The sequence below is a fragment of the Pelmatolapia mariae genome, linkage group LG16_19 (assembly GCF_036321145.2).
Source record: "Pelmatolapia mariae isolate MD_Pm_ZW linkage group LG16_19, Pm_UMD_F_2, whole genome shotgun sequence".
NCBI classification, from domain to species: Eukaryota; Metazoa; Chordata; class Actinopteri; order Cichliformes; family Cichlidae; genus Pelmatolapia; species Pelmatolapia mariae.
Window position 1 is genome coordinate 2,675,001 of NC_086241.1, and position 22,254 is coordinate 2,697,254.

The 22,254-nt window shown below is 41.2% G+C and overlaps 1 protein-coding gene across 3 annotated transcripts in view; it reads left to right on the forward strand.

Moving 5' to 3' along the window:
* Window positions 1-16,096, forward strand: part of LOC134644315 (neuropilin-2-like) — an 88,068-nt gene extending 71,972 nt beyond the window's left edge. The window contains exons 16-18 of one of the 3 annotated variants that reach the window (XM_063497235.1): window positions 993-1,025; window positions 13,188-13,250; window positions 13,982-16,096. In XM_063497235.1, coding sequence (XP_063353305.1) covers window positions 993-1,025; window positions 13,188-13,250; window positions 13,982-14,307 — 422 coding nt within the window. In that variant the 3' untranslated portion in view covers window positions 14,308-16,096. Of the gene's footprint in view, window positions 1-992; window positions 1,026-6,035; window positions 9,625-13,187; window positions 13,251-13,981 lie in introns of those variants that run through there. The other 2 variants (XM_063497237.1, XM_063497236.1) reach the window with 2 other exon arrangements.
* The last annotated feature ends 6,158 nt before the right edge of the window (window positions 16,097-22,254 follow it).

Here is a 22,254-nt window from a genome sequence, read left to right on the forward strand (position 1 = left end):
CCATGCACTCCACACGTTGGGTTAAGTTTGAAGTCCTTCATATTTCCTGATTTCACAAAAATGTATGTGAGCCTTGGTTCAGAAACTTGGTTCAGAAATGAGTTGTATTATGGAGATTTTTTCAAGCTTGACTTTAGGACCAGTCAGAGTATATTTGCCTTTAGTACTGAAGTGCATTAGTACACCTTTAAGTCAAATGTTTCTGCGAGTCAAAGACGCTAGTTTTCTCACTACTGCTTCTTTATCTGTGCTGTAACTAGTTTTCCCTTCTTTTTCCGTTCTGTCACTCTTTCTCACTTCCATAAAAGATGTCACGTCCTCCAGCAAATAATAAACAGCAGTAAAATTCAGTCCGTCTTCCCACGACCCCTTAACTTACCTCCACCCTTCCTCTTCATTCCTCAATTTCCCTTCTCGTCACTCTGCCCCTCACCCTTTTCACCCTGTTTTCCGTCTATCTTTTTCTTCTGCCGTTAAAATCCCAAAGGAAAGAAAGAGGATGAAAGCGCTGTAGAAAAAAACTTTAAAAAAAAAAGAGCAATCGGAGAGAGGGAGAATGACAAAGCAAAGAGAAGGTGAGAAATGACAGACATAACAAGAGCCACTTTCCCTCTTTCCTCCCTCTTGTCTGGCTCTCTTTATTTTCTTTCCATTTTGTAAAAATAACTGTCATCCTGGAGGATATATGGGCCTTTGGAGTCTTAAACTACCTCTGAACTCGACAAAGCTTTATTGAGTTACAAACGCCTTAACCAGGACTGCGGTGCAATTTTGCAACTCTATTAAAAAACATTTGTGTTTACATTCATTAAAACTATCAGCACCATATAAATGTAATCATATATAATATAAGCTGAGGACATCTGTTGTTATTTTATTGCATTTCATATTGTGAAGGAAGCTTCCAACGCCATGGGCGACATATCCTTTCACATTTACTCTTGCTCGTCTAACTTAGCTTCACTAACATTTGTTTTTCCTTTCTTTTCCAGAGCCTTTGCATGCTTTACTTCCTGGCCTGAAAAGTAAGTTCTACTTCACGTGCATTTGTACTTCCTGTGCCAACATGTCTGTGCTTCCTGCTTTGTTGCTTAGCTCAGCTTGCAGCACTGCAAACCCTGTTAGTGCCTTATTACCATACAGGCTTCCACAGCACACACTGTTAACTAGATAGGGGGTAAAGTTTGAGGTATTACTGTGCATCACTGCACATGTGCAGTACTTCTTTTAGTAGCACATGTACAAAACCAGAGTGGAGTGGGCTTTGTGAGGGGGCAGGTTTGCAGGATGGATCCACTGCATTTTTCTGGCATGACTCCTTGCATGCTGGGCTGAAACACTTGATTTTGTAGTTTTTTTGAGTAAAAATAGATTTTTTGCCTTCACATAAACAAACACACACATGAATACATACTGCAACAGTAACACTTGACTAGTAACAATGTGCAGCTGTAACAGAGGGTGTTTCAAATATGAGCAGTGCACTGAACCATATTTCTTACAGTTTTTAATTCTTACTCAGGTTGTTTTCATGTTGTGTTTCATTTTATACCATAAACAATTTATCAGATGATGTAGGGATAAAGGTTAAATCACGGGGTCAGGGTTAAATTGCTCCTTCTGGTCTGTTTCTTTGGTGTCAGTGAAATTACAGAGCTATTTATCAGTCCATCCATATTTGTCTTCATAATCAGTCTTTCCCATCATAGTTTCCTTTATCCTGATTCAATTTCAACAGCTTAGCGTCCTCTTTCCCTGCACATCCAGCTGCTCCTGGTCCACACTCATTCACGCCTCATTTTGTCTTTCCTTTTTCATTATGTCCTTCACTTTCTCCTCCCTTCCGTCCCCTCTCCTCTGGTCCCTGATCCCACTTACATGAAATGCAGAGCAGATCACACCCAACTTTCCTTTTTTCCCCTCTTGTTCATCCAGAAATAGGCCAGTCTGAAAAAAGATAAAAAGTCTTAGAGCGATTGTGCTACTGGATCTCTTGTTTTCGAAGTCTGGGTTGGGACCTAAACCACGAGCTGTTTGTGCTTTTGTTTAGACGCCCACAAAATACACATACTGGTCTCTTTGAAGACTTGCATATAGAAACTGGACTTCAAATTCTACCTCATGCTAACAAAACTTTTGACCACTTGGAGTATATAAAGGCTTTTTGGTGATTTGGTTCATGGAAGGCTGAGGCTTAAACCAGAGGACTCTGCTTTTATTTTGCTAGTTTCAAATATTTCTGTGTGTGTGTGTGTGTGTGTGTGTGTGTGTGTGTGTGTGTGTGTGTGTGTGTGTGTGTGTGTGTGTGTGTGTGTGTGTGTGTGTGTTCATAGTGTGAACTCTGAGAAGCACTTCTTGTAGTCCGGCACATTAAGCTGAATGAAAACACAAAGCCATCCAAGCACCAGTGAAACCCAGGAGACAAGTTCAGAAAACTCACATCACCTGACTCATACCCCGAGTATTTGACCTAATCCTGGCTTTATCTTAAACTGTCATGTGACTCCCAGCATGACAACGCTGCTGGTTCTGACAAACACCATGTTTCTTGATCCTGACCCCCAGAAAGAAGGATTAAATTTCTCCTTTTAAGAAGTGATCTCAGCCCCTTTAGGGTTTCTCTCTGGGTGAGCAGATAAAGTTACACCTCAGGTGTTGTTTATTCTTCTTAGTGTCTCGATGTGAGACAAACAAAGCGTAGTTGTTTTTGACAATTTTAAAGTTGACCGTGAGAAATATCCGTGCTGTCATGGAAAGCTTCTGTTAAAAGGAGGCAGTGACGAAGGCTTAATCGGAATTTCTAAATTGATTTTAACTCCACACTAAGGAAAACAGGAAACCCCGGCACAACCAAAATTATTGCACTATATGAACTTACAGTCTTGTTACCTTTGAAATTGTTGCAGCTCTGAGACCACTGGCAGTCAGATGCCATCTTCAAAGAGACTTTGGTGCATGGAGATGGTGAAAAAACGATAATAAGACTGAGTCGGAAATTACATTAAATCTTTTTGTGATAATACAGATGATCACAGTGATTACCTGTGATGACATAAGCTGTTGTTGTTTACATATACAGCATCCAGTCAGAAACTCACAGATTAAAACAGAAATTCCTCCATGCACAGTGACGTAGTTGCTGCAGGACGGCATCCGCAACCTTTTAAAAAGATATACAAGTAGAATATAACCAGATGGCAGCCAGTTGAGTTGAGTCCCTAATGCAAAGACAAATATCGCAGACAAGTTGTGCTCATCAGTGGAGGCTGACTCGGATTGCAATGTGTTGGCAATCTGTCTGCATTCATAAATAAGACAGCAAATATCAGCAAACTTTTGCAAGTCGCAGAATGACTGCAGTCGCTACAAGTCATCGTAGTGACAGTCAGTGATTGTTTGATTGGTTGCCCCCCACCAGGTGACCTGTGCAATCAAGTGGGTACTGCTGCAAGCAGTCGGCAAATGCAAAAACACTCAGTGCACTCATAAGTAACCAGCCGCAGTGAAACGCCTCAGTCGGCTCCGTGAAGGCGACGCCGCGGTGTAAGGCGCTGTCAGGTTGTCCATCTGTGCCAGTCCGGTGATTTGATACCTCAAATTTGTGTCTTGAACTCAAAGGTTAACTGATTATATGTTGGTGGTCAAAGGTCAAGATCACCTTACAAACCAAGCTTTTGGCCATGACTTCAGAGGTCACATGCTAATTATTACAAAATTTCACACAAAGGTCTAATGGGATAAAATGACAAAGTGGCGATACTTTATATCCAAAAGGACAAAGGTCAGCTTCACTGTGACATCATAATGTTGTGCAAAAACACTTTTGTGGTCATTACATGGCAACCATAGCTCAGGAACAGAAGGGGAGATGGTGACAAATTGCATTTGGTCATATTTGATTATAGTCCAGACAGTCTGCAAGTTTTTTACTATAAAATCTTCCCAGTGGATTAAAACGTACAGTAAATATATATATATACATATATTTAGAAAAAGTTTGATGTAAAGAAGACACTCACAGAAACATTTGAAAGTGTCAGTTGAAAGCTATAGGTTGATTATTGCACACACACTCGTGCGTCTACACAGAGAAAAGGGGCTTACTCTGGTTTTCTGTTTTATTTGTGAAGTGAGAGGCCGGCTTTGATGCTAATTAAGTGATTCAGAAGCTCTAGTTACCAAACATCCCTTGAAAGCTACACGTTTTAGCTTTAGCAGCCGTTCCCCTTTGCTACCTCAAAAAGCAAAGTAACGGTCAACTTTTTCAGCCCTGGAAATTATTTGTCAGTTAATCCACCGGTGGGAAGACTCTCCGTGCAGCGCAGCTTTACAATCACAGCCAATTTTAAACCCTTAAAGAGTGCGTCTGAACTTCAAAAAAAGACTAAATTAAGCTTACTGGTTCCGTGAGGTTTTGTATCCTGCTTTGCAACTCTCCTCCATCTCTTATTTCAGCTCTTTTTTCTCCTTCTCTCTCATCCCATCTAGTCCTCGCTCGCCTCAGTTCTATTTCCTCTTTTTTCCTTTCTGTCTTTCTTGCTCATGCACCGTCTTTCCTTTATTCTCCCCCTTTCCTTTCTCTCTCTCTCTCTTCTATAACCTCTCTCTCAGCGGGTTTCTTTCACTGCGAGTTGACAGAGTATTGAACTTTCAGACAAACCCTTTAATGCAGGATTAAAGATATCATGGCAGGATTAGCGCTCTGCCTTCTCTTCCCCACCCTTGCACCCTCTCTCCTCTCACTTTCTACCACCCCTCTCTATTTCACTCCATTCTTTCCTTCAATAATGCCTTCTTTCTTATCCTTTCTCTGCCCCTGTAATTTCCCCCTCTCCCTCTCCATCTCTTTCTCTCCGCACTCAACTTCGGTCTGATCTTGCCCTGATAAAAATGCAGCATCCCAGCAAATACACCCACTTAACACTCCCCGCCCTTTGTTCAAGTCGCCCAAGCACTGCATAATCAAGGCTTTGCATTCTCTGATCCAATCTGAACGCATGGCATGGGCCTTTGCGTGTCAATGTGCAGCTAATGCTTGTGATGTTTGCATAAATCAAAAAAAGAGAGAGAAGAGTTACAGTAAGTTAAATATTTTATAAGAAATGAAGCCTTTAATTGGTTGTTTAAATATTAACACACAGCAAAATGTTAAAGCTAAAGTGGTTTTTGCCTGATTTATTTTCTTACCTTTAAATAGCGGCGAGCACGAGAGTTTCAGCACACTGCCCTGTAGAGTAAATGACCCCTGCTTCTGTTGTTAGGTCTGTCAAGCTCTTTGTTCTCTCCAAGTTTACAGTGATTTTAGGCAAGCGCTATAATAAATTAGCTCTAATTAAAGCTGAATAAGCAAAAATGTTCTGCTTCAGTCCTCAGAAGACTTTAAATGCTCCTAGTTTTCGTAATTAATTCTTCTAAAGTGCTGCAAAACACATTTTAAATATGGATATAATAAGCTAAATTTCCCCTTACAAACAGTCTGGATTCTCACACCTTAATTATAGATGTGAAAGATGTGCAAATAAAGAAGATATCAAATGCTGCCATCTTTTTTAAGAAGGTATTTCAGCCACATTCAGAAGCCTTTTCAGGGTCCAGGTGGAAAATTCTGTCCAAGTAGAATTAGGATGAAACCACAAATTAGAGTCCAACTAAACAGTCATTCTAGTTTTAATATTATTAATTATGATAAGGAGAATTTAAGGCTTTTCTAACATAAACGACTATTAGCATACGTGAGCTGATAGCCAAACTAATATATTTAGTTTATTACCAGTACAAAGTGTGTTTGCCTTAAATAAATAAATGTTAGTGTTGCAGTTTGAAGTTATAATGTTTGAAAAAAGTGTCACTTTTACTGCAGCAGCATGCTTCAGTGTGTGGAGACGCTCAGAGCTTGACAGACCTGCCATGCTTACTCACACTCTGACAGGGGTGAAGTGAACACAGATCTCTAAATCTGCACTCTTTAATGCAGTCTGCATGCCTGCCTTGCTCATCTACTGAGCCAACCAGTAATGTGTCCTCCTGCCCTCCAGGGGGTGCCATATCTGGAATGGAGCCCACAGTAGACACAGTGGTGGTGCAGCCAGTCCCTGCCTTCTGGTACTATGTGTTGGCGGGAGGCGGTGCCCTCTTGGTGCTGGTCAGTATAACTGTGCTGGTGATACTGTGCTGCCACCGGTACCACTGGGCGACCAAGAAGACCAGCAGTAGTCATCATCATTCGGTGACGTACCGCAACAACCAACTGCCATATCAGCAAGGTCGCCAAAACTGGTACCAGAGCCAAAACCCAGGCTGTAATCTGATCCATAGCCCTAACCAAAACAACCTGAACCCAAGCACCGGGCCGAGTCTGGAACCCATGCTCACCATATCACTGGAGAAAGAGGACAGCTACGATTCCCAGTGTTGAAAAGGCCCATCTGATTTAATAGTATGTTTTTCAAATGAAGCGATCAAGGGGTGTGAAAAGAAGCCGTATTCAGCATAATCACCGCTCTTCACTGATGAGGATCTGCACAGAGGCACTCCAGTGCACGTTGCTGATGACTGATCTAATTAACTGATCGGCGTACACTAAACTGGTAGAAAGAAGTCCTGACATTAAACTGTACCCCTGAAGAGCAGATGACAGAGCTTCGGTTGTATTTCTGATGGCTGAAGAGGGCCTGATAACGACACTGTAGGGCAATTTTTTTGATGTCGAGCGTATACTGGCTTCTATACCTGAACCCTGAAAGCGAGCTGGATTATGACCACAGTAAATCACAGTAAAGGTAGTATGAATAACAGGCTGTGGATGACACACACTGCATTTACATGCAGCGTACAATGTCAGGGTTGTAACAGCATATCCCCCACCTTCAGTAAATGTCAGAGCAGGATCTGTCTGTCTGCCCCGCTCTGATCTGCAGCTTGGACATTGCCTGTCTCCAGATACCCGTCAGACAGAGGAAGGATTTACACACAGGTAGAAAAGACACGCTGTGTTTGTGTGCAGCATTAAGAGTGATGGCTGCTTCTCCGGGACTGAATGAAGCCCAATTTTATTTGCCCACGTGTGTTTGCGAGACTGAGATAGTGACAGAGACAGATTAATAACAAAAAAAACAGGAAGAATTAGTGTTGGCCGTCCAGCTGTGACAGATAGACAGCTGCACATCCACCCTGCAGCTCTGAGACGGCTTACGTCGCATCACATCAGCTGAAACACGCGCACCAATATATGCATGGACACTTCTGAGATTTTCAAGTCTCACATGTTACTTTGAGTGTGTTTTTCATTACATTCTGGATATGCCTTTTTAAAAAATGTGCTTTAAACCTATAACCTCCGATATGAGGTAGTGCCTCTGTGTCCAGTGAGAGTCTGAATGGATGCAGTTTTACTCTACAGTTTGTTGCCTGGATCTCATGGATAATCTGATGCCTGTGTCTGTCAATGTTCAAACTAAACACCCGTGTATGTCTTGCACACATTAGGTTGGGTGAATGAAACAAAAAGAAAAGAAGTACTATCGTGCATCATTTGAATGTGGAATATTGTTTTTCTTAAATCTCTGCAAATACAACAATCTACAAACAGTCTTTATTTTCTGCACATAATTACCAATGCTTTTTTTGTTTCTAACACATCCAACACTGGTATCCAGTCCAATAAATGAGACCAAACTTGCTTTGATAAAGAGCATTTTACAAACTGAAGCCTTTTGGAAAATCATTTATCTGCTTAAAGACTGCAGACTGATTCTATTGCAGCAACAATGTAACTTTTTATTTATGCATTTTCTGTTAGGGGTGTAACGATTCTCCAGCTCCACGGTACAGTTCATGTTTCTTTTGAATTAACGAAACATGAACTCTCCTGTAGGTAACAGCTGCTTTTAACCAGGTATTATCAGCTCCACGTAAGCAATACAAAGTCATGTCTAATTAGCACATCATTACAGGACGCAAGTTACCAAATCTATCTGTCAGCTGCTAATATTCATCGCATATTTGCAAACGCATGCTGTTTATATGAACACAAAAATGCTCCAGTAAACAGACGCTCATTTAAACTGGATTTTACAGCAAAGCTTGGCTAGTGTACCAGACGTGACCCTGCAGTCAGCAGCAATGATGAGGAGATCCCTGTGTCTGTCTGCCATGGCTGTCACGTATGGTCTGTCTGTATTTAGTCTTGCACTGAGTTGATGCACTTAACTTTTACATCATCTCCATATCGTATCAATAACAAGATGAGAGCGCAGCGGCGGTGAGGTCTAACGAACGAGGCCGTGGATGTATCGCAAATTTAGTGTCTGCTTCTGAACTGTTACACCCCTAATCGGCATCTGTCACTCACTGCAATGATGGCCTGTGTAGTGGATAGAAAAAGTCGACACACCTGTTAAAATTTCAGGTTTTATTGAGACCGAGATAAATAATTTCCAACATTTTCCATCTTTAATGTGACCGACAGTTTATCCTGTACAGTTCACATGAAAAACAAACTAAAATCTTTAAAAGGAGGGAAAGCTCACATTTAAAGTAAGCTGGTTGCATTACACAGCATTTAGTCCTTTGGGGGTAGTACTCTGTCAGCATGGCACATTGTAAATTAACATTATTGACCCTCTCCAAATCGGTCAGGTTGTGAGGGTATCGCCTGTGCACAGACCTCCTCAGGTCACCCCACAGGTTTTCTTTTGGGTTCAACTTTTCTGGTGATGATATTTTTGATGACTTGGTGAAATTCATATCGATCTAGAACTTTCTAGCAGACACCTGAAGGTTTTGCACCAACGTTGGTTGGTATTATTCCCTGCACCCTGACTACTATTTATTTAAGTTCCCCAGTGCCAGCTGAAGAAAAACAGCTCCAAACCATGATGCTGCCATCACCGTGCTTCACAGTGGGTCTGGTGGTGTTTTGGTGATGGGCACTTTCTGGACTGTGGCTACAGAGTTCAGACCGTAGAACATTTTCCCACACGCTTATGGAAGAAGTGAAGGATGCAGAGATTGTTGTCACATGCAGTTAACGTCGCGGTCAGCCTCTTGGCAATCTCCCTGACCACTTTTGGAGGGGTACCCAGTTCCGATGTCTCTTTTAGACAGTAACAAAGTGTTAACTAAGCAAATGTCAGAAAAGTCATGTTAGACCAGCTGAACTTTATTTGATTGCAGTCAGAATCTCTTTAACCGATGGCAGGTGTGTACTGACTACTCTTTGGCATGATTTTGAATGTCATTGGTTAATTTTCTATGCAAACCAGTTATAAAAGGACGTGTAACCACATTATTTCATTATTTATTTATTTATTTATTCCCTCCGAAAGGTTAACAGTTTGTTTTTAAATTGAACTATACAAGTTACAAGTCATATTAAAGAAAGCTCTCACCCCCAACCGGTCACGGCAGATGGCCCTGCCCCTCCCCGAGCCTGCCGGAGGTAACTTCCTGTTAAAAGGGAGTTTTTCCTTCCCACTGTCGCCAGGTGCTTGGTTATAGGGGGTGTCTGATTGTTGGGGTTTTCTCTGTATTATTGTAGGTCTTTATTTTTGACTATAAAGACCTCGATGTGACTATTGTTTGAATATAAACAACATTGAAATGAATTGAATGTTTTATCTTGGTCTTACTTGGCATTTTAACAGGACTGCTTTTATAAGTTTGATTGTATATTTAATCAGCAAGTGTAACATGATGCATTTCTGATTAGTGGTTTCATATTTTTGCAGCGTAGAGAACATGAGCACTTTTCTTCTTAATTTATTTACATTTACTGTGAATCTTTTCATAAATTGAGTAATGTTCTTTCTATCCTTTCTGTGTTGCTGGTGTACACTAGTCACACAATAGTTGTTTTTATACTTGCTGACTAAAAATTATATTGATTCTGCACACTGAGATGAAAAAAACTATTCGGTGTCATTTAGTGCTTTGAAAGCTTTGAAAGCTCTTTTAAAGCTTCTAGTTTGAATAAGATAGGAGCGCATAATAAAGCAAATCTAACGTATTAACGTGTTTTATGAAGAATGTTCACATGATGTCAGAAAAAATCTATCTAGATTGTGAAGTTGACGGTGTATCAGAGTGGACTTCACAGCATCTCTACCCCCTACATCATTTTGTTCATGCCCAAATCCCTGAGCCTTTTTATCAAAACCCACTTGTTCCTGTTCTTCTCCTTCCCTTCATTGCAAATCCTCCCAGTGAAAAACACAGGAGAGAAAATGAGAGGCAGAAATGGAGGGGAGCAAAATCTCTCAGAGGAGAAGGGCCCATTAAGCGAGCCCCCTTTTTCTCCAAAGAATGTGCCCAGAGATGGAGGGAGATGAAAGAAATAAAAGAAAAACTGCTCTCTATACTTTCTAAAGATAGATCTTTCTTTTACTCTAAGAGGGAGGCTAACAGGGAGGCAGGTTGGGGTTTGGATTGAAGGAGAGAGAGAATAGACGGAGGAGGGCAGGTTGTTTCAAACACAAAAGCAGATGAAAGAAGTCTTTTGGCAGAATAGACAGCGTGATGAAGCCTCGCATATACACTGCACACACACACACACAGACGAGCAAACGCCATCTAACCACCGCAGATCTCTATTAGCCAAGAACCCAGATTTGCAGCAAGCTCTCAAAACACCGTTATCAAAATCATTGTTTCATGCATTTTTTTCCACACTGCAGATATTCCCCATATTGACTTATTTCATCATGCTGCATCTTATAAAATGCTGTTTTGTGCCTTAGTCAACAAGTATTTTACTTATTTTGTGCTTGCATATCCATTTTCAGTGTGCCGAACCCCTCTCCCTTCCATATCAATCGACTCGCGTATGATTTACACATTATATGACTCATTCTAGCAGCCTTGTGCCATAACCCAATCAATGTGGGGCTGGATTCAAATAGAGGAATGATATACGGGTGTATTTATGTTGTGCTACCCGTGCACTTTTCCCTTGCACTCTCTCTCACTCTCTATCAAACTTTTGCAAGTTTCTGGCGTCTTTTCATGCAGCCCTTATAAATCAGCCTCCCTCCCTCTCCCTTCTCCATCACAGACTACTTTGAAGCCTTTTAATATTTCTAATTAGATAATGGAGCTGATTGCATTCATAAAGCCCTGCGGTAAGCATTTCTAGCCCAGAGGCCATATCTATTTTTTCTCTCTTTCCTCCTCCTCCTGTGGAAATATTATCGTACAAGCACTCTAACAGGTCCTCGGGCCCCTCTGGAACAGCAAATGGTGCCAAAGAGCCATCCCTGTCTCTTCCTGAATAAAAAAGATCCTTTTTTATTTTTCTCTTTACTAATTGGAGAAGGGAGATAAAATGGGGCTATGGGGAGTTTTAATCTCCTTTCAGATCCATGTGATGATTCTTCTCAGGATCCTCGCCCGAGGGCTTTCAGCAAGGATCATTAGAAAGCGTTCAGCAGTCATCCAAAGAGCGTCCAAACCTCTGGTTTTTATCCTGATTTTTTTCTTCTTATCTTTCTTTAAGTGATTTAATGTTTTGTCAATGCTTGCAGTGAAAAGGGAGAATTTAGAGCGTGGAGGGTCTGCAGTCAGGCAGCAGATTTACAGACGTGTCGTCTTTTGCTTTTCAGTAGGAACCTTTAAAACATAATTACAGCACGGCTACCGAGTTCATTAACTTCCGAATAACTGCACTGTTTTTACATCTAATTACACGAGAGTATTAATTCATTAAAGTCTGCTGCCGACGCTCTCTTTAATCACTTTTTAGTTTTGCAACCTTTCATGCTTTCAGCTTGATTGTAAATTTAGATACAACCACACGTTGAGATTTTATCTTACTTTAGTGTATAGCTTTGTTTTTTATTTCTTAATGAATTAAATGTTTCTTCTGTAAATCTGTTGGAAGCAGAGAGGCTTGATCATTTTGAAACACGGCCTCAGATGAAGCTGAATTTAGTTCACTCGTTCCGCCTGAATAAAATCAGCCTTGAGGCTGTAAACTTCTTCATCCCCGGCCTAAGCCACATTGCTGTTATATTGCTTTTGTGCACTTTCTCTGCCTCTGTCAAGATTTGATGGTTGTCTTTCAATGTCATGCACTTTGAGGACATTAAATATTGATGTCAGTCAAATAACTACATTTAGAAACGCTCCACTGTTCGCTTAATTGAATGCACTCAATTAGCATAGGATTTGTTTGTCATTTTAATATTTGAAATGAAATTAAAATTTGGTTAATTCCTTTAGTTTGTTCTCTAATTGGGTTTGAAAATCAATTTTTAGAAAACCGTTTTCGTCCACGTCTTTCATTTAAACTCAGTTCTACGATATTCATGAGCGAATAGTGCAGCAGGTGTCATTTAAAGGAATTCATCTCTCTGTAAGCTTTGAAGAAAATATGCAAAGTTTGTAAATGCAGTTTATTGAAGGTGTAATCGCAAGACGCCAAAACTGTCTCACAGACAAACAACTTTATCTAATTGAGGAAATGAAGCTCTGTGTCTTTTTTTCATATGTTCTAAATTAGTTTTTCACCTTTTATCTTCTGAATATCTATTACAGTTTCACTTCATAATGTGTTTTTGATTCCTCTGCCCCGGCAGTAAATGATTATCAGCTGCTCAGATATTGCTCCATTTATTTCTGGGGACTGTAATGTCAATTTCCTTGAATAAAACTGAAGAAGAATTGAGCCCTGAAAACCTCCAAAGCCTTGCACTCTGGCCTGCCTCAAACATTTAAAGTGGTATTTTAGCTTGTTGAATTTCACGGTCTTGGAATAAAAAGAAAATAAATTGTGGTGAATGTGAAGGTAATAAAGGTAATATTTTTCTATGAAACTGTTTTGTGTGTCTTCATTTTTTTAAAGTTCAGCCTCCACTCGCGTCTTTCCTCTCGGCTTTCTTTTCATTTCTAAGCAAATAAAAAAAGAGCACTGATGCTTATCACATAATGGAAGTTGCTGGCTTTACGCAGGTAGTCTGGGAGAAGAGTTCAGTAAGACTGGATGTTGTTTTTCGCTGATAGACCGAGCGCGGAACAAAACAGTTTGGAGGAGCTTTCTTCCCTGATCTCTTCAGAAAGTTTAAACTATTTGAGCTGTTTGATACCCATCTACAAATTCAGCGTAGACACGGAGCGACGTTATCGCGGCGGGACTCTCGAGTAGCTCCAGACGGTTTAGATTAATGCTGTTATTCTTTCTGTCTCTTTAACAGATCCCAGGCCAATAGATTTTGAAAAAGATCCTGTTTTCAACCACAAGCCCCCCATCAACGAAGGTGAGGTTATCCTCCTCTCTCCTCGCAGCCTCGGGCTATACTGGCTGTTTTACAAGTCTCACCCAAAGACAAGTGAAATTGCTCTTTAAGGACAGGCATGCCTATGGCTCCTCGCTCACTTGTGATTCTTCCAGAAAAGAGCCCGTGGCAACGGTGACAGACAATCTCTGCTGTGTGTGCAAAGAAAGGAGACGAGTGTGAGCGAGCTGGCAAAAGTGCATGTCTGCGTGTGCATATGGTGTGCGTTCTTCCTCGTCCTCCTCCTCTTTCATGTTCCACGGCAGACAAAGTGAGACAGACAGCTTCCTTCTGGGCACCGAGAAAAACATCTGTCTGTAACAATCACAGATTACATGTGTGTGTGTGCCCACTGCTCCTTGTTTCTTTCAGCCCCTTGACAGAAACAAGACGAGAGTACTCAGCTTTTAGCTCGCTAAACAAGTCTGTTTACTGTCTGTTTACAGCTTTCCTGCTTGTCTGCAGTGTGTTCTTCCATAAAACACTCCAAATGCAGCACTTAATTGCAGATTGGCTCGTTCGTGTGTACACATTCATTATTCGGATTAGCCCGATTGCCTTACTAAGTAGGAGTGCACACTTCAGCGCTCACCACATGCACCAGATCGTACCTTTAGAGTAACTAATTGCATTACGTTTTCCAAAGTTGCTAATCAATAACAACTGTGGTCTTGAATTCATCAGCTTGCTAAGATTTCCTATTTTCTCTCCAGACTATGTGTTCCCAGGGTGGCCATCCTCCTTCTCCACCCCCTCCTCCAACATGGACCCCCCCTCCGTCACCTTGGTGTCAGAGAAGGACAAGGACAACGCCTGGCTGTACACGCTCGACCCGATCCTCCTCACCATCATCGTGATGAGCTCGTTAGGCGTCCTGCTGGGAGCGGTGTGCGCGGGATTCCTCCTCTACTGCACGTGCTCCTACAGCGGGCTCTCCTCGCGCTCCTCCACGACACTGGAGAACTACAACTTTGAGCTGTACGACGGGATCAAGCATAAAGTTAAGATGAACCAGCAGAGGTGCTGCTCAGAGGCATGAGGACACGGAGGAGAACTCTGGAGAGTGATGGTGGGGGAAGACGTGAGCCCCCGCAAAAGTCATCTTGTTCTCTGACAATACGAAAACGAAGCACTATCTGTAATCTCGACCCCCGTGTCCCCTACCTAATGCCCCGCTAACCCCTTGCTCTGATGTCTAACGGGGTGAACCCGGAGTTTCCCCGACTGTCTATGTGCCAGTGGGAACTTGTGATCTTTATCTCCCCTACATGCTACGAGGCCTAAACTAGGGGAACATGTGACCCCCGTCTCCCCCCGCCTATAGTCCATTTTCTCCTCTGCCTGCAGGAGACAGCCTGCTCGATTCTAAAAGCCTGTGATTGAATGAAGGAATGAAAAAAAAAGAGTATTAATGATCGATCTACCATTGAATATTACCCACGAGCCACTGGGATGACATCGAGAAGAATGGACTACAGCACCTGTGACAGTCTGGACATTTGGACTACAAATGGCAGCACAGTCTGGGCTGTTTGGCTAAAGTGTTGGGATTCTTGATGAAGAAAGGAATTTGATGATCCGCCCTCGTGACTGACGCAGACGTGAAACTTCAGCTCGAACAGCAGAAGCATGTTCCACAGGGCACCAGTGGGTCGGTTCAGTGGGTCATTTTTGACTGAAATCAACACATATCAAGTGAATGCCTAACCCCCCCCTCCAAAAAAAGTTTAAAAAGATATTGAACCACACAACTCAAATGATCTAGATTTCTAATGGCAAAGAAGGAAAGGAGTGTTAAAAAGGACATTTTCTTTTTTTTTGGTTTGTTTCTGAAAGTGTTGGATATGAGTTCTGTGAGTTTTTAACGTCCATTAGCCTGCCATGTGGCGCTCGCTCGCTCCTTTGTCTGCCCTCGGTCTGCGCTTCGTGAAACCAGTGGCATAGAAGAGTAATGGTGACTGTTTTTGTTCTGTTTTAGACTTGTGTCTCTTTGGGAAAAAAAGGTAAAGAAAAGCCAGCTTCAGTTCGTAGCCGCCCTATAGAGCTCTTATGCCATTTTTTTAGCCTTTTATTTTAGCATTGTGTTGGACTCCACGGTCTTAAGTGTTCTTTCAGTCCTTTACTAGCTATTTTGGCATATTTTCCATTACAGATTATGAGTCTTTACAAAGAGTAGAGGAAAGATAAAGTAAGGCAGAAAATCAGAGGTTTATCAAAATCTAACATGCTGTTATGGAGTCGTGCTTTAGATTCAGTATTCTAGAGTTTGTTTTTGGTATATATCTATATTTTTTTGCTTTCCAAACTGTATGATGCCCAAATGATGGACAGACACTGTGTGAACAAAATGTCAGTGATTGTTTTATTGCAACCTATGGATTGCCAAAGAGCTGTGTATGTGCACGGTAGGGCTGCGGGGATTAAGAGTGATGAATCGTCACGCCGCTTATCCACCACTCTTAACTTTACCCTTCTAAACAAAGGCCACTCAAAGATGAAAGACGAAAGAAAGACTACAGGAGGAGAACGGAAATCGCACCGTTGACTTTTTTGGACACACAATCGAGCCTTAAGCTAACTACAGTATACGCTGTATCGGAGGACAGCCATCGAGGAGGGCCAGTGCTGCTGGAGAGACTGATAAACAGGAGGAGGCACACACACACACACACAGACACACACAGAGGTAGAGAGGAAGACAGAGGCAAAGACAAATAAATGGTTGTGTTTACATGCAAGTGCCAAATGTGTTATTCAAAAAAAATACCAAGCAATCGATCATTTAGCCTAAACTGAGCCTTTCTTACCTTTCTTAACCCTGGAGAACCCATGGGGTCGGATCTGACCCATGGGTTCTCCAGGGTTAAAGGTATCTTCGACAGCTGATAGCATCCCAGGTGTGTTTCTGCTGTTGTGTTTCTATTTTGTTTGTATTTCATGCACGCAATTGAGTCACAAAATAAAGAAATGTTATTGGTGGCAAAACATTTAGTGAGACTGCAAAAGAAAAAGCAGGTAAACGTGCAAATTTTATGCAGCACGTGAAAAGCAGGATAAAGATGCAGCTTTTATCACAAGTTTAATCATTTATGAAAGTGCTGCAAATGAATATCTAACCGAATCAATGCACAATAATTTGTTTGACATTTCTAAAAAAGAAACCATGTTTGGTTGGAGTCCTGCTGACTCGAGGTCAGCTTTAATATTTCCCAAAGTGCTCTACTTTATCATTAACATAACAAAAAAACACTGATGTTAAATATATCTGCAAACCTTGTGTTCAGACAGAGAAAAGTTTGGGGAAATATAGATTTTTCTAATGCAAACTTCACCTGCTTTATTTTGTGTATGGAATAAGAAATTACTGAGTATAATTAATATTTTTTAATAGAAGAAAAATCCATCCAAAAAGTTTTAACTGGGAACATTAAATCAACTTTAATTAAATTAATATCCAATCCAGTTATTCTGTGAGCGTATCCAAAGACTTCGAAAGTAAAGAGCAAACAAAATAAAAGATAGAAGATGAGCGTGAGGAGGACAGGTGGACGATGAGAGACACACATGACTTCAGACTGGAGGACTAAACGCTGAACTCCGCCTCTTTCTTTTACAGATGAAACTTTATTCCTAGGAAGTAGGTTTTGATTTCCTTTTGAATCTGTGAAATATCACGTTGTTATCTTCTACGGTGTAAACTCAAAGAGCAGAGGAAAGGGGGGGGGGGGGTAGAAGGAGTAAACGTGTCGCTCGGTGCATCTTTGCCTGCAGCCCCCGTTCTTTCTCTCTGTCTTCCTCTCTCCTCTTTCAAGGGCACGCATCGATATAGCCAGGAGGCCTATTAAGAAAAAATAAACAAAGAAGATGAAGGGAATAGTAAAAGGTGTTGAAAGAGAGATGAAGGAAGGGAACAATGGAGGGAGACGGAGAGTTTTCTGTCCATCTAACTGTGTTTTCATTGGACTGTTTTCCAAGTGCCTTGGAGCTCTCTCATTATGTCTCTCTTGCTTGCTCTCTCTCACTCTTTCTCTCTCCCAACTGATATCTTACTCTCTCTGTCTCACACACACACACACACACACACACACACACACACACACAGTAAACATGAATTGTAAGCAGTGACTAGAGAATATATTACAACAGTTCTATAGAAACAATGAGACACACACACTCATGAAGTTGTCTCTCCTCCTGCGTGACTTTACTCACTCATTCCTTCTGGAAGTCCAGATAGTATTACCTCTTCTGTCTCGATGGACACACACACACACACACACACACACACACACACACACACTAATGACAGACACACATATGTACACTACATCAACACAAACCTACGGCACTGGCCAGATTATTCAAACTGTTGTTTGTAGACTTTGTACAGAAAATTTTTTTTTAATGTTATTATTATTATTATGATTATTATTATTATTATTATTATTATTATTATTATTATTATTATTATTATTTAATAAAGGCTAAACAACATGTTGTCTGGTGTTTTGTGTTTATTTATATTCATATGTATACATTCATATACACATACATAACACCAGTAGACTCAGGAAAAATACATTTCCATCACGTGCAAAAGTCTTGAGCCAGCATCTCTATATTCTCTATTTTGCTTTTTCCAGGATGCAGACTCATTTAAACTGGTCTTGAGCAATTGTCCAGGCTCTCTGAAGGGCTGTTAAAGTTTTTCTTTGGGCACTGGCTTCCCCCCCCCACTCATGTTTAGTCTAGTCCTCCTGCCTGAACAGTTTCAAAAGAATGTCTACTTGCTTGTTAAGTGATTAACTCTGAACTATGAATCATTCAGGGATTAAAAAAAAAAAAAAAAAAAAAACACCTACGAGATGGGATGAACTGGTGTTTTGTCTACACATAAAACCCAGAAATCTTAGCAAAGAACAAATCTGAAATGATATTTTCAGGCACCTAAAAACCTAAAAGTCACATCCTTAAGAAGCAGGAAAAAACCAGCAAGGACCTGAGATCTGCATTTGGACCTTCAGCTGATCCATCTGCTGTTCACTGAAGCCTCATCAGAAATCATCTGAGCGGAAAGGCAGCTGTCGAGAAGCCAAGTTACACAAAAACTGGACTCAACTAGTTTGTCATGATTTGCTGGGCAGCTAGTTTTATATTACGAGATCATCCAGATAGCCTGCGAGAGATTATTAGCATTGCAGCTGACATCCTGGCTCTCCATCCTTCTCTCCAAATGTGGTTACTCCTGGTGTAAAAACAATAATAATAATGTCTCTATTTTGACATTATTAAAGTTTAATTTTGCATATTATGCTAACATTTGTTCATTTTTATTAGGCACAGCTGCAGCTCATAGAACGTTCACTAGCTCACATGCATTTTATTATTGGGTATTACATCACTGAGTGGTCTCCATGGACAGATCAGAGCTATGCTGGCTGTTATGTATGAACACCTCCACTTGTTGGACATGTGCTGCAGCAGGATAAGTGGAACAAAAGCAGGGCTGAGCTTCACCAACTATAACTGAGCTGCTGAGAAGTGAAGAGGACACAGAGGTCAGAAGGTGTCATGAACCACAGACGTCTGTGAGCACGTGAACGAGCCAGCAGACAGCCGAGAGAAACCAGCGCTGCCTCTCCTGGTTCCTACACTCCCTCTCGCCCTCACCTCCACTCGCTCCTCCACCCTCACACTCTCTGTGTCCTAGGGGTGTTTTGGAGTTTGTACCCGTGAGAGGGCAAAGAAGGAACGATCAAAGATTCTCTTCATTTAATCGAGTCGTGAAAGCTTGCTCCTAATTAACACGCACCCATGAAAACACATACACACACACCAAAACACACACACCTGATGGAGACTAGCTGGAAGATCACAGCAGGAAATTTGTCACCCACTCAAATAATTTATCTTAAGAGCGAGAGTACTGATGGGCCCAAAGTGACAACAGTTTTGGATAACTGCCTTACAGTTGAGCACGGCATGCATTGTGTGCAATTACAAGAGTGTGTGTGTGTGTGTGTGTGTGTGTGTGTGTGTGTGTGTGTGCATCATAAAGTACCAGATTTAAGACGGAGGCAGCACACCAGCAGTTTATGTGAAACCACAGTGAGAGAAGGTCCAATATAGGAAAACCATTTCTCCTGCACTGCCCAACATCCCTGACCATCTGCTCCACTTTATACTGTTTTTAACTGGCTGTAACTCTGTGCAGTATGACTGAAGATTGCTCTTAGCCTCGTGTAATTAGCTAAGAGAGCCGTTACCACTGACCTGTCGGCATCAGCATTTCTTTTTCTTCTTCTTTCTTCTCATCGCTCCTGCCCTCATTTATTCATCACTCCATCATTTCACTGTTTTTCTTCTTCTCGGGAGACCGACCTGCTTCTCACGCTTTCTGCTGACATAAAAAACACAACAGCACACGCATGAACACAAGAGTCAAAGTTTCTGCACGAGCACTGAGCCAACGCTCTTTAACAGAGGCTCATGCAAACTCAAGTGTACCAGTGTGAACGTCTGCAAGCCTGTAGATTCACACACACACACACACACACTTTGTACTCACACTTCAGGCGTGTCTCTTGTGGTTGGCATTTGCTGAGAGTGTAACCTACTAACACAGATTTTAACTCTGCTCGGAAGCACGAATCACTGATCACACACACACACTCTCGACATATTCCGTGTTTCATCGTTTTGTTTCTCTTGATCAAAACCAAAAGTTTCAGGATGGAACTGGAGCTGTTCTGGTGATTGATAGCAAGGCAATAAATCAGACAAAGAAAGGGGGAACAAAGAATGTTTTAAATAGTAATAATATGTTCATATGATATTGTTTGATAGTGCTCAAATTATTTAAAAAAAAATTAAGTAAAAGCCAATTTCAAGCTAATTTGTCTTAGACTAATTGGACCTTTAGAATAGATGTTTTTTAAAGTTTGGTGCTATTACCGAGCAAAGCTCAGTCTGGATGTCCTTCTCTGGCTTTGCTAAGTTTGCATTTAGATGTCATGGAGGCGGATGCCCCACAAGTGGTACCTAACTTCTACTTTTTTCTCTTCTGTGCTGAATAGCATGCATCAGCCAACTGGCAGCCCTGTACATACAGTAAGTCTGTGTTTTTACTAGAAGACAGTAAAACTGAGCTGCTAGGTGAACCGACTCTGCATTGCATAAAACTGTTCCAGCTGTTGGCTCGGGTTGCTTACGTGCATAAATCCATACTCAAGGATCAAATGGACGAGCAGAAATCCAGCAGCTTTGGGAACATTTTTCTTTAACCCAACATGGCAGCAACAACCACAATAAACAAAATCATATCAGTAAAAACAAGGTGCATTAAATAGTTCAAATATTTGGCCGTATTACGACCTCATACAACACACCGTGAGCTTGCATTCTTATGTGTGTGCAGAGCAGCGATGTGCACTGTGCAGAAGGACATTTATCCTTTTCAGCTTTGTTGGAAGTGCAGATAAAAACATGTATTATAACTGTTCCCTTAATAGCCCTCACAATAACTTCTCATTTATAGACATAATCATTTCCATTGCACTTTATATGATTATCATATCGACTGAATAAAGCTGCAATGATTTTTTAGAGGAGTGGACAGAACAGAAAAGGATATTTAAAACAATGCAGTAGAAATCTGATTTGCATGCTTTAGTCTCTCTTGCTAAATCAGATTTTGGCATTTTGTAGTGGACAGAAAGGAAGTTAAGTGCAAAATATTTTCTTTACCATATAAAATCAATTCCTCCCCACCTGGGTGGGCGCCTGGGTGAGACGGTCTTGGCAGCTTCCAGCACCCTGCTCTGCTAATGTCCCAAACTCACTGGCTGCACGCTGCTAAATCAAATTATGTTTCATCAGACAAAAGCTTTTCTTTTTTTTTCCTCGCTACACATGTCCAAATAAGATTGCTGTAAATCTAATCACAGCATAAGGTTTATTGCTTTCTGATTTCTGGCTTTTTATTTGTTTGGCCTCCTGCCAGGTGCTGGCAAGTGTGCCTGAAAAAGTAGCCAAATTAAAAAGTTGCAGTAAACCGAGGGACTCACCTGAGTGACTTGGTTGTGTGAAATTAAATGTTTTTTGTCTTTATGTCTCTTTTATAACAAAAACTAAGCCAAATTGCAGAAGCAGTGAGTCAAAAACAAAGTACACCAGGACTGCAACCAGGTGATGCTAATCAAATGCACTAATTAATCGATCATCAGTAAGTGTGGGCACCTGGATGAAAGCAGATGTTTTGGCAGTTTGGAAAGACATCTGAGAGAAGCAACTGTTGCTGTTCATCAAGCTTATCAGGGTTATAAGGTCATTTATAAACCGTTAAAGTCCATCGTTGTGCAGTAAGAAAGATTATTCCCAAGTGGAAACCATTCAAAACAGCTGCCAGCTTTAACAGTTTTAAGTGATGACGTGTGAACTCTGCTTCCTGGTCCAAACTACAAGGCTGTTGTGTTTTTAACATGTTTTAATGTTTTGTGTTTTTTTCTATTTATTATTATTATTATTTAATCTGAACAAGCCCCTAAAAACACTCAGTGATCACTGTCGGCCTCTCTCGGTTTTTATTACCACTGTTCATTTTAAAGCTCAGTTTTTAAACCCTTACAATGTAACTACAGCCCAGCCCATGCAGCAGTATATTAATGACTAACCTCATATTGGGGATGGATTATCTCAGGTGTTCTCCTGACTGAAGTTTGGTCCGTTTACAGCAGCGGTCCCCAACCTTTTTTGTGCCATACCAGTTTATGTCCAACAATATTTTCACAGACCGGCCTTTAAGGTGTCGCGGATAAATACAAAAAAATAAATCCACTCACAAAACGACTCGGACCGGGGGTTGGGGACTGCTGGTTTACAGCATCCTACCATGCAATTGCATTTGTCCCTAACCATCGGGAACCCGCACGTTAACTTTTATCGAGTGGAAAAAAGTTAGCGTTCATCCTCCAGCTTCACTGTGTTT